Source organism: Saccopteryx bilineata, chromosome 4 (genome assembly GCF_036850765.1).
Source record: "Saccopteryx bilineata isolate mSacBil1 chromosome 4, mSacBil1_pri_phased_curated, whole genome shotgun sequence".
NCBI classification, from domain to species: Eukaryota; Metazoa; Chordata; class Mammalia; order Chiroptera; family Emballonuridae; genus Saccopteryx; species Saccopteryx bilineata.
Window position 1 is genome coordinate 25,981,503 of NC_089493.1, and position 13,466 is coordinate 25,994,968.

The 13,466-nt window shown below is 40.9% G+C and overlaps 1 protein-coding gene across 11 annotated transcripts in view; it reads right to left on the bottom strand.

Annotated features, from left to right (window-relative positions):
* The window catches only part of TTLL5 (tubulin tyrosine ligase like 5), a 308,772-nt gene that overhangs the window by 165,548 nt on the left and 129,758 nt on the right, over nucleotides 1-13,466 (bottom strand). For 8 of the 11 annotated variants that reach the window (XR_010731041.1, XM_066272633.1, XM_066272632.1 and 5 more), the window contains 3 exons: nucleotides 12,736-12,819; nucleotides 11,782-12,183; nucleotides 3,266-3,453 (listed from right to left, as the gene is read on the bottom strand). Coding sequence is in view for 10 of the 11 variants with exons in the window: in XM_066272633.1 (XP_066128730.1) it covers nucleotides 3,266-3,453; nucleotides 11,782-12,183; nucleotides 12,736-12,819 (674 nt within the window). In the remaining variant the exon portion in view is untranslated. The remainder of the gene's footprint in view (nucleotides 1-3,265; nucleotides 3,454-11,781; nucleotides 12,184-12,735; nucleotides 12,820-13,466) is intronic. The other 3 variants (XM_066272631.1, XM_066272636.1, XM_066272635.1) reach the window with 1 other exon arrangement.

Below are 13,466 nucleotides of genomic sequence, written 5' to 3' on the forward strand. Positions count from 1 at the left end.
ATAGAAGGCTTCTTAATATGTTGCTCAAAAAAGCAATGTAAAGATACATCAGTTTGTGTGATATAATTAAAGCAATGTTCAGAGAAAAATTCATAGCTTTAAATTAATTTTTCAAAAACAAGAATAAAAATAAATTAAGCACCCAACTCAAGAAACTGGAAGGAAATAACAAAATAAAGCTAAGGCTGGCTGGTTGGCTCAGCATTAGAACATCAGCCCGGTGTGTGGAAGTCCCAGGTTCGATTCCCGGCCAGGGCACACAGGAGAAGCTCCCATCTGCTTCTCCACCCTTCCCCCTCTCCTTTCTCTCTATCTTTCTCTTCCCCTCCTACAGCCAAGGCTCCATTGGAGCAAAGTTGGCCCAGGCGCTGAGGTGCTAGAATGGCTCCAGTTGCAACTGAGCAACGCCCCAGATGGACAGAGCATCACCTCCTGGTGGGCATGCCAGGTAAATACTGGTCAGGCACATGCAGGAGTCTGTCTATCTCCCCTCCTCGCACTTAAAAAAAGAAAAAAGAAAGAAAGAAGTTCTGGCTGGATAGCTCAGCTGGTTAGAGTGTCATCCCAACATGCTGAGGTTGCAGGTTCATTCCCCAGTCGTCAGGGCACATACAAGAATCAACCAATGATGGCATGAAGGAGTGGAATAACAGATCAATGTTTCTATCTCTTTCTCTCCCTTCTTCTCTAAAAATCAATAAATAAAAATAATAAAAAAATAAAAAGAAAGAAAGAATCTCCAGTAAGAGGAAATCAAAAGCATTTAAAGTGAGTACCAGATACAAGGTTGTTGCTGACGAGCCTAAGTTTAAACTTTGATGCCCTCAGTCCAGAGAGAAGAGCAGAGCTCCCACCAGTTGCTGTTTGGACCCCCAGCTCTCACCAGAGAGCCACGGACACTGTTTCACTTGCCTCAGTGAGTAAGAAACTAACTCAGTAAGAAACTTTCTTCCAAACACAGCTAGTAAACAAATGTACCAAAGTCTATTTTAGCCACTATAACATGTTATTAATTATCAGAAAGAAAAAATAAAAGGCCAGTTCTTTCAAAGTCCAAACTAAGGAATTACTAGCTCTGAGGGGAAGGGATGGAATAACATGTAATCGAGCTTTGCAACAACCAAGCTCATTTTGGTAACATTTTAACCCAAAACTTACTTTTTCAAATCAAATTAGAAATACTGTATTTTATTATTGAAAGCCTTTTGTGGCCAAAATAACATTATTTTCGAGTGTATGGCATTAAAACTTTACAAAGAGGTTTTGCATACCATTGTCATGGTGCTATTGTATTTTCCCCCAAAACAAATAGAGGCCCTCAGGTTGAGAGAGGTTGAGTGACTTTTCCAAAATCACAGAGCTAGTTCCAGATAGAAGGCAGGTCTTCAGATGGCTAATTCTGCGTTCTTCCTGCCACTGCACCTGCCAGTATATATCCCAGCACCTCCGCCAGCATCGTTCTAAGCACTAGTCACCCTATTGCCATGACTAAATGTTAAGACTGACATCTAATGGCAGGTTCAGATCTGAACAAAGAGGCATCTGATGGACTTCTACTGAAATTCTTCTTAGATGAGAAAGACTGATGGGAGATGACTTTCCAATTAGGATACAATCACCATGATATCACAAGATCAGGATCCTGTCATTTTACAAGGTTTGAAATCCACCAAATGACAGGAGCTGAAAATATGTAAATACCGATATTGGCTGTTTTTTACTTTGCAAAGAAAAAATGTTAGTCTTGGTGCTTCTAGCTGCTCATTTATAAACTGGAGACATGCTCCAGTCAATGGCCCAGTGAAAACAAGTGCAGCAGGTCACTGGCCCCTTTCTCCGTTCCTCAAAGCCACTTCCCATTTCAAAATTCCTTCCCACTGTGCTGTGGTCAGGATACTCGGTCCCCCTTCCCATCATCCTATCACAAACAGGTAACTATCCAACTCCTTCAATTCTCAACACCGCCTTTCCGAGATTCTTTGCTTCCCGACTGACACTAGGCTTCCTCACCTACTCCCTTCACATGATCAGAAACAGAAAATTAATTACATCCCCCCACACTGAGGTGGGGCTGAAAAGCTAATGCGCACCTTTAATTTTGGTCCTAAATTTCATACAGAGAAGTAGGGTGCCACCAGAGAGCAGTGTGCTCCCTACACTGAATTCGTGCTTCAAGTAATTTTCAGCTCCACTTTTTTCTATGCTTGATATCATTATAGAGTTGCTGCCGCCTTTTAAGGAATTTGACACAATAGAGATACAGCAAACTATAACTGTAGAGTTAAGTTATGACCACTTCTTTGGAGAACTTTGATGCCATTTTGCTTTAAGGAGACAATATGGTTTCTACTTTCAGTGATATATCATGGCGATAATCAGCGAGGAAGGCAAAAGGAACCCAAAGTTCTTGAAAGTTTCATCTAACCTCATTGTGTCATAAGTTTGTTATTACCCACCAAAATTATTTTTTTTTAATTTTTTATTTATTCATTTTAGACAGGAGAGGGGGGGGGGAGAGAGAGAGAGAGAGAGAGAGAGAGAGAGAGAAGGGGGGAGGAGCTGGAAGCATCAACTCCCATATGTGCCTTGACCAGGCAAGCCCAGGGTTTCGAACCGGCGACCTCAACATATCCAGGTCGACACTTTACCCACTGCGCCACCACAGGTCAGGCTACCCACCAAAATTAAAAGGCAGATACCAAAATAAATCCTGGTATCTATTTCCAGCCAGCCAGCCAGCTTGGCAGATGGTACTGACTAGATCATTTCTTTCAGCCTCAGTTTTCCCCATCTATGAAATGGCGAGAATGACATGTATTGAATAAGGGTACACTGAAATACTTCATTAGTCAGAACCTATTAAACATCCTGAGATCATGAGATGAAAGACAGTACCAAAAAAAAAAAAAAAGTAAAGTAAAAGGTAATATTATGTCATTCTGGTAAAAAGCTTTTTAAGACTAGAATTCACTAGAAAATTTTACCAAAGAATGAAGTTATTTTTAAAGATCCTTTAAGAGTACATTTACACCTAAATAATCAATACTGTTTATCCATGAAATAAGTATATCAGTCAGCAGCAGACTTAACTTTGGAATACCTGTAACATCATTTTCTTTAAAGTTGAAGAAGAACAATTTCATTCTTTAGCTTAAAACCAGCTAATACTCATTCAACAGTATATGCTAATTAGTCAAGACAGGGAAGGAGGACAGAGCACCCTGCTGCTAATCCTGCTGGGGCCCAAGGAGCCCTCCGTGCATACCTGCTGGGTGAGGAGGCTGATGTGCGTGGAGGGAGAATACTGCCTTGCTGCCTGCTTCTCAGCTAGCCGCTGAAGTTCAGCTGTAACCATACTTTGGTTGTGCCGTCTGCTGTACGAAGAAATGTCTTCTCCCTCCTTTTGCATTTTGGCTACTCCTGAATGCTGCTTGTTTGGAAGACCTAAACCTGCTAATAAACAAACAAACAAATAAATATTATTTTCTCATGTTAAAAAAAAAAAAGGCCCTGAAAAGTTTAGGATGATCATAGAGAAATCTCAGATTACTCTATTCAATCCTAGGAATCTCTGACAACATAAGTAGCAATAAAACTATCTTCCAATGCTCACAAAAATAAAAAGAAATCCTTACCATCCCTAAAAACTCTTCCTATTGCCAAACTCTTACATGCATTTATTAATGTGGTTTTTTTTTTTTGTATTTTTCTGAAGCTGGAAACGGGGAGAGACAGTCAGACAGACTCCCGCATGCGCCCGACCGGGATCCACCCGGTGCGCCCACCAGGGGGCAACGCTCTGCCCACCAGGGGGCAATGCTCTGCGCCTCCGGGGCGTCGCTCTGTTGCGACCAGAGCCACTCTAGCGCCTGGGGCAGAGGTCAAGGAGCCATCCCCAGCGCCCGGGCCATCTTTGCTCCAATGGAGCCTCACTGCGGGAGGGGGAGAGAGAGACAGAAAGGAAGGAGAAGGGGAGGGGTGGAGAAGCAGATGGGCGCTTCTCCTATGTACCCTGGCTGGGAATCGAACCCGGGACCCCTGCACGCCAGGCCGACGCTCTACCACTGAGCAAACCGGCCAGGGCCACTTTTTTTTTTTTTTTAACAGAGACAGAGAGTCAGTCAGAGAGAGGGATAGACAGGGACAGACAGACAGGAACGGAGAGATGAGAAGCATCAATCATTAGTTTTTCGTTGCGTATTGCGACACCTTAGTTGTTCATTGATTGCTTTCTCATATGTGCCTTGACTGTGGGCCTTCAGCAGACCGAGTAACCCCTTGCTCGAGCCAGTGACCTTGGGTCCAAGCTGGTGAGCTTTTGCTCAAACCAGATGAGCCCGTGCTCAAGCTGGTGACCTCGGGGTCTCGAAACTGGGTCGTCGGCATCCCAGTCCGACGCTCTATCCACTGCGCTACCGCCTGGTCAGGCTGTGTTTTTGCTTTCTATGATAGCTTCACAAAAAAAAAGTTTTCATCTTGTGTAGTTGAAAAATAACCAATCCTAGAATTTACTAATCCTGAACAAAAGGCAGTCCTGAAATTGACGGTAATTCCTGACTTTCTTGTGTGGCTGTCCGTCGTCTAAGTAGCCGCTGGCCACTTATCCACAGTCCTAGGAAAGCTCTGAAATCAGAGTTCTATTATTTTTGAGCACTGAAATCCTGGCAAAATAAAAAAAAATTTTTTTTTTGTATTTTTCTGAAGTTGGAAACGGGGAGGCAGTCAGACAGACTCCTGCATGTGCCCGACCGGGATCTACCTGGCATGCCCACCACGGGGCGATGCTCTGCTGCAACCAGAGCCATTCTAGCGCCTGAAGCAGAGGCCATGGAGCCATCCTCAGCGCCCAGGGCCAACTTTGCTCCAATGGAGCCTTGGCTGCGGGAGGGGAAGAGAGAGACAGAGAGGAAGGAGAGGGGGAGGGGTGGAGAAGCAGATGGGCACCTCTCCTATGTGTCTTGGCCAGGAATCAAACCCAGGACTCCTGAACGCCAGGCCAACGCTCTACTGCTGAGCCAACTGGCCAGGGCAAAGAAAAGAAATTATTTAATATAAAATCAAGGTTCATATTTTTTCTGTGCTGTCACACAGCTTATTAAAAAATTATTTTAAATCCAAGAAAACAGAAACTCTGTAAGGGGCTTCCTTTCTGTCTTATTAATGTTTCTCTAACCAGGATCATTCTGCATGCACAATTTGGTGACCTGCTTTAAATTTTTTAATTTTTTCATCATTATTCTGTGATATATACAAAATATTATTTACAAATGATATGTAAGTTATAAAGCATGAACACCTGAGAAATTTCTACCCAACTCAAGAACCACATTACCAATTAATGTGCATCAATCCATGTGTGCCTCCTGATCCCTATCTCCCTTTATCATTCATTCCCTCCCTTTTTCAAAATGTAATTTTATATTATGTATCTATGTGTCTATTTGTGTGTATACATACTTAACACTAGATAATTTTGCTTGTTTTTGAGTTCCTGGGACTTGCTTTTGTTCTTCATTACCATATTCCAAGATCTAGCCTTTCTAAGTACATTGAAATTTACTAATTTTATCTGCTGCTTGGTATTCCATTTTGCAAGTACACTACAATTTATTTTCTACTCCCTCATCAATGGATATTTTGGTTATTTCAAGCTCATTGCTATTACAGGCAGTGTGGCAGTAAACACTGTTGCATAATCTCCCGGGGTATGTGTAGAAGAACTTCTTTTGTGTACACGCCCAGGAATAGGTCATACAGTATGGTTAGGTCATACAGTGTGCTGAGTTTTCAATTTATGTGATAATATCAAAGTGGTATTTTTTACATTTGTACAAACTAAATATAAGAATTCCTGCTGATTCACATCTTCTCCAACATTAAGTTTTGTCAAACATCTTAATTCTTCCTAAAGAGGGTGTAAAATCTCATTGTAGGCTTCATTAACACTCATTTGATTAATAATGACATTAAGCATATAGGTATTATGTCATTTCTGATATCACTTAACATTTTTGTATTGGGTTGTCTTTTTCTCATTGATTTATAAAAGTTTTGCTTATGCTTTTATTTTTGCTTCTTATTATAGGATCTTAAAGATGACCTGGTACTTTATAAGTTTTTACAGAAATGTGTGGTAGAATTGGGCACTCGAAACATTTATAATTATGTTAACCAGTGTCATCCCAATAAATTCAATTAAAAATAAATACATATCTTCAAAAAAAGGGGAAGTTTTAAGTTTCACATCTAAAATTGATTTTATGCATAGTGTGAGGCAGGGATCTAACCTCGCTTTTTTCCTGTACATAGCACCGTCTATTGAGAAACCCTTCCTGTTCCACTACCGACAAAACCATCTCTGTCATATATCAAAGCTCCATGTGTGATTGTATCTAACTTTCTATTCTGTTCCACTGGTTAACTAATCTGTACCTTTGCCAATGCCATACTGTCTTAATTCTCGTATCTTTATCTTAAGTCTTATAAAGGTGCTCCTCCACCTTAGTTTTCTTCTTCAGTAGGTTCTCACTATTCTTGGCTTTTTGCCCTTCCATTATTATTTTAAAATAGGTTTGTCAAGTACAACAAAACTGTTGACTGGTTGGAATTGTACTGACAGAGGACCCACAGACTACTGACAAGTACAGTCAAAGAGATCAATTTAATCAGAACTGACACATTTATGACATTAAGTCTTCCTATCCATGCACATAGTCTATTTATTCACATATGTAATGTCTCTCAACATAGTCTCACATAATTTTCTTATAAAAGTCTTTCCTAAACTTACCCCTGGACAGCTTATAGATTTTATGCTATTGTAAATGTTTTTAAAAACACTGTTTTCTTGGTGGTGATGGTTTAACAACAATGTGAATATACAATGCCATTGAATTGTACACTTAAGATAGTTAAAATTATAGTTTGTATTATCTATATTTTACCACAATACAAAAAATTGCTTTCTAATTCCTTATAGCTAATATATTTAAGCTATGATTTTTTTTTTAACGTGCACATCAGAGAGAGGGAGAGAGAAAAGAAAGGAGAGAGATGAGAAGCATCACCTTGTAGTTGAGTCACTTTTAGCTGTTCATTGATTGCTTCTCATATGTGCCTTGATGGGGGTGGGAGCTCCAGCTGAGCCAGTGACCTTTTTCTCAAGCCAGCAACCTTGGACTTCAAGCTAGTGACCTTTGGGCTCAGGTCAACAGGCAGAATATCATGTCTATGATCCCATACTCAAGCCAACGATCCCGCCCTCAAGCCAAATAAGCTTGTGCTCAAGCTGGCAACTTCAGGGTTTTAAACCTGAGTCTTCAGCATCCCAGGTCAATGCTCAATCCACTGTGCCACCATTGGTCAGGCACAGAAAGCTATACATTTTTAATATTAATCTTATAGCCATCTACACTGCTAAAATAATTATTTCTAAAATGCATCGATTATTTTCAGTTTTCTATGTAGATAATGTATTATGTGCAAATAAACATATTTTATTCGCTCCTTTTGAATCCTTATTCTTTTCATTTCTTTTTTTTTCCTGTATTTTTCTGAAGCCGGAAACGGGGAGAGACAGTCAGACAGACTCCCGCATGCGCCCGACCGGGATCCACCCGGCACGCCCACCAGGGGGCGACGCTCTGCCCCTCTGGGGCGTCGCTCTGTTGCTACCAGAGCCACTCTAGCACCTGGGGCAGAGGCTGAGGAGCCATCCCCAGTGCCCAGGCCATCTTTGCTCCAATGGAGCCTCGGCTGTGGGAGGGGAAGAGAGAGACAGAGAGGAAGGAGAGGGGGAGGGGTGGAGAAGCAGATGGGCGCTTGTGTGCCCTGGCCGGGAATCGAACCCGGGACTTCTGCACGCCAGGCCTACGCTCTACCACTGAGCCAATCGGCCAGGGCCCTTTTCATTTCTTTATATTGTCTTATGCTGGCTCTGACCTCCAAAGAAACACTGAATGGAAGCAATGTCAGTGGGCATCCTTTTCTTGCTCTTAATGTTAGAGAAATGCTTATAACATTTTCCCATTTATACTAATACCTCTTGTAGGATTATGGAAGGCACTCTTTTTCAAATTATGCTGAGAGTTATTATCATAAATCAGCAGAGAGTTTTATCAAATTCTTTTTCTGCATCTACTAAGATGATGAATACAGTTTTTTCCCTTTAATCTGTTAATGTAACAAGTCACATTTATAAATTTTTCTTCTTCCCATAGGTTTAGAATCACTACATTTTTATTCTTTTAGTGGTTACCTTTGACATTTGCTACTGTACATTTATCTTTTTCTCTTTTTTTTTTCTCTTTTTTCTGAAGCTGGAAACGGGGAGAGACAGTCAGACAGACTCCCGCATGCACCCGACCGGGATCCACCCAGCACGCCCACCAGGGGCTACGCTCTGCCCACCAGGGGGCGATGCTCTGCCCCTCCGGGGCATATCTCTGCCGCGACCAGAGCCACTCCAGCGCCTGGGGCAGAGGCCAAGGAGCCATCCCCAGCGCCCAGGCCATCCTCGCTCCAATGGAGCCCTGGCTGCAGGAGGGGAAGAGAGAGACAAAGAGGAAGGAGGGGGTGGGGGTGGAGAAGCAAATGGACGCTTCTCCTATGTGCCCTGGCCGGGAATCGAACCCGGGTCCCCTGCATGCCAGGCCGACGCTCTACCACTGAGCCAACCGGCCAGGGCCAACTGTACATTTATCTTTAAAAAGTCTAGAGCCTGACTAGGCAGTGGCACAGTAGAGAGACTGTTGGCCTGGATGCTGAGGACCCAGGTTCAAAACCCCAAGGTCACCAGCTTGAGTCGAGCTCACCAGCTTGAGTGGGCTCACCAGCTAGAACATGGGGTTGCCCGCTTGAATGCGGGATCACAGTCATGACCCCATGGTTGCTGGCTTGAACCCAAAGATTGTAGATTTGAGCAAGGGGTCACTAGCTCGGCTGGAGCCCCCTGGTCAAGGTACATATGAGAAAGCAATCAATGAACAACTAAGGTGCTGTAACTATGAACTGATGCTTCTCATTTCTTTCCCTGTCTGTCCCTCCCTTTCTCTCACACACAATTAAAAAAAAAGAGCGAGAGAAAAGATCTAAAGTTAGTTACTAGACTTATTGTGGTGATCACTTTGTTTGTAAGGTATATAAATGTTGAATCACTATGTTGTATACCTGAAACTAACATATTATTTATGTCAACTGTAATTAAAAATCAATTTGAAAAATTAAAAGTCTTGCATCAAGTAATATCTTAATCTCACTCCCAAACTATTCATTCACCACAGAAAAATGTGACTCCCATCACTTATGGCTATTATTGTTGCTTACGATATATAAGTGTCTACTACTTTTTAAGCCACTTAGAATATGTTCTTTGACCACAGTAAAAATAAGCTAAAAGCCAACTGGAAAAAATAGTGAATACCAACTATCTGAAAACTAAACAATAAATATACTTGTGATTAATTCATGGGTAAAAGAAGAAATCACAATAGAAATTAGAAAATATTTTCAAACTGACTAGCTTCTTCTGTTCTCTATCCTTCCTTCAGAAAAATATGAAAAAGTAAGATTTAAAAAATCTTACTTTTGATAACATAGGGTATTGGAGACAGTGACCTTACTGAATTTCTCACATGAGAGAAAAAAGTTCAAATAAAAAATTATTATTACTGATTTTAGAAGATTAAATTGTAAGAATCACCCAGAATTAGCACAGACACAAATACATGCATATTTATGACTTATTAAAGTAAGTATTTAAGATCTCAGATTCAAGCTGCATATTATAATATCCATTTCATTTAAAATCAGATACAGATTTAAAAACAGATTGGCTATTTATAAAACATACCTCAGCTGTAACTCACCTTAACATGGATAACACTAAAATAGTTAAAATTTTGACCAATGTGAAGATATTCCCAGCCCTGGCTGGTTGGCTCAGCAGACAGAGCGTCAGCCTAGTGTGCAGACATCCTGGGTTTGATCCCCGGTCAGGGCACACATGAGAAGTAACCATCTGCTCTCTCTCCTTCTCACTCCCCCTCTCGTAGCCAGAGGCTAGACTGGTCTGAGCATCGGCCACAGACACTAAGGAAGGATAGCTCACTTAATTCAAGCATCAGCCCCAGATGGGGGTTGCTGGGTGGATCCCAGTCAGGGTGCATGTGGGAGTCTGTCTAGCTCCCCTCCACTCACTTTAAAAAAAAAAGAAAAACAAGTATTTCCCAGAGTTCATCAAAATTCAAAACTTTGGTTCTTTAAAAAATAAAAAGACAACCAACAGAAAGGGAGAAAATCTTTCTAAATCATGTATCTGACAAGGGACTTATAGCTAAAACATATAAAAAGACAATAAAAAGGAAAATATCCCAATTTAAAAATGAACAAAGGATTTGAATAAACATTTACCCAATGAAGATATACAGATAACCGATAAGCACATGGAAAGATGGTCGATATCATTAGTCATTAGGGAAATGCAAAAAGATAAACATAAAAATGAGATACTACTTCAAACTCACCAGGATGGGTAAAATAAAAAATACAGAACATAGTGTTAGCAAAGATGTGGAGAAACTGGAGCCTTCATACACTGCTAGTGGTAAAATGGTATAATCACTCTGGAAAAGTTTGAAGTCCCTGAAAAAGAGGAGCTATAGGCCCTGGCTGGGTTGCTCAGTTGGTTAGAGTCACCCCAGTTATACCAAGGTTGCGGGTTCAATCTCCGGCCAGGGCATATACAAGAAACAACCAATGAAAATATAAATAAATGGAATAACAAATCAATGTTTTGTTTTTTTCTCTCTCCTTTTCTCTAAAATTGGTAAATTAAAAAAAAAAAGAGGAACTATAAAGTTACCATATGACCCAGCAATTCTACTCCTAGGTTTACACCAAACAGAAATAAAAACACAGATCCACACAAAAACTTGTACTTGAATATTAATAAAAGCATTACTCATAACAGCCAAAAAGTAAAGTCAACTAATACATAGAGTGACAAAATGTGGTACATCTATCCAATGGAATATTATACAGCCATAAGACGAAATGAAGTACTGATCCATGTTACGGCATGAATGAAGCATTATAAGTGAAAGGAACCATTCATAAAAGACCACCAACTGTGTGACTCTACTTATATGAAATGTCCCGAATAGGCAAATCTATACATACAGAAAGTAGAGTCGGCAGTTGTGATGGGCTGGTGGAAGGAGGACACAGAAGTAACTGCTAATAGGTATGAGATTTCTTTTGAGATAATGAAAATGTTCTAAAATAAGGTAGTGGGTTGCAAAACTCAAAACCACTGAATTATCCACCTTGAATGAGTGATAACAGTATGTGAATTAATGTGAATAAAGATGTTAATCAATAATGGGGGGAAAACTTGAATGATAATATGGGTCTACTGTATTTAAAATTAGACATGCTATCTTACTAGTATTTAAAAATAGATACCCTGTTTGGTTATTTATTCAGGTCACAGTTGACTTTAAATACATTGAAAAATAAAATACTACTACTTTGTCTGAGGTCAGGAATAACTATCTGAATCAGAAAGAATGCAGACAGCACACTCACAGGTCTATGATTATCTACGATGGGAAATCTCTTACCTGGACTGTAAGCTCCTATTACCACAGAAGCCTTGTCTTACTCATTTCTTAATCCCCAGCATCTAAAAGTCCTATTTTATTTTGCATCAATGAATGAATGCTACCAGACCAAATTCAAGACTCTTAGCCATATCAGAACACCTTCCATTTTCCCACTCACCAGGCTTTGCTGATGAGGGACGAGACAGTTTCTGGCTATAGATTTGGGCAGCACCTTGGAAAGAGGAAAAGGGGCCAATGGTGTAACTGCCGGACCGACAGCGCGTCAGGCCGGCGGGGCTCGGTGCGCTCTGTGTCCCAGGATGTGTGGACGGAGAAGCACGGTCTGGGATGCTGCTCACTAACACTGCCGGCTGCGGAGGCACGCTGGGGATGGCCAGAGGAATCTGAGAGACTGGGGAATGGTGGCCAGGTCCTGGTGAGGGGTCAGAGGTCGTAACCATAGATGACAACTGGGTGTTGGGAATTTTCTGCAGAAGAGGAGCAGCAGGACCAGAAAAAGAAGCAGAGGGAGACCTGGTACAAATGAATTTTGCTTCTTTTTCTGCTGAAGTGGTAAATCCTATTAAAACAAAAACAAAACAAAACAAAATAATCATTTTAAGAAAAACTGACATATCACAATAAAGCATGATATAAACATTTTTAAACATCAAAATAACCTTATCATGAAACAGAAATCATGAAAATACAGACTTTAAAGGGCATTCATCATGAATATAAGAGGTTCTGCCTATGGAGACAGGCAATAGAAATAGTTTTAGTCCTTTCTTAAAGCTGGAGTTGGGACCAGCTCCATTAACCAGAGCTGGAGTTCTACAAATGTTAGGGTATCAGATAAAGTTTCTGGTAGTGACAGCTAACACCCTTCCCTCTGCTTTTCACCCTTCCAGAAAAGTGCTCAGAATTTCTAAACATTAAAGTGACAAATTCCTTGGAAGGACAACAGGTTATCAGCAGATAAAAGGAAATTCTAAGCCAAAAGGAAGAACAAAGAAAAGAAACTTCTTTGGGTTTCTCATTCTCTGGAATCATTTAGTATTTGAAGACCTTTTTTTTTTCTTTTAGGGATTTATCAGTGAGCAGCAAGTCTATGTAGTTTGAAGTCACTCACGAGACAACTTATCAGAGTGAATGTCTGTTGCCTGATGCTGTTTGGGCTGCTTTATTTTCACTTCTTCCATCGTCTCAGGGTGATCTGAAATAAAAGATATATACTGACCTTGGGCTCTCCTATTAATCAAATGTTAGGACATCACTACACATAATTTTTTTTCCAAAAGATAACACAACTTGACGGAAGGAGGGAAGCAGAGGAGGGAACGGGATAGATAAACGATGATGGACAAAGACTTGACTTGAGGGGGGTGAACACACAATAGGGTGTACAGAGATATGTTGTAGAATTGGGCACCTGAAACTTTTATAATTATGTTAGCTAGTGTCACCCTAATGAATTAAATTAGAAACAAACAAAAGTATATATAACACAACTAATAATCAACCCTACGAAACACTATTTCACCACTTTTCCCAGGATGGCCAGACCCACTACCCTGGTGAGTGGGCAACCAACCAAATGATTCCCAACTATCCCAACCTTAGCTCATGCTAACTGAACCAGGGAAAGACATTTAAACCCAGGGCAGCCATCCATGGACTGCCAACAAGCTAGGACGTGCCTGGAAAGAATATGAGTAAGGGCAGCCAGATGCCTCTGTCAAAAATTCAGACTGTAGGAATAAGAGACCAAGCTGGTCGCTGGTGCCCACTGGAGCAGAGAAGTCATAATATGTATGGAGCAGGGCAACCAGCAATAGACAGAAAGCACAGCCCCAGTATTTA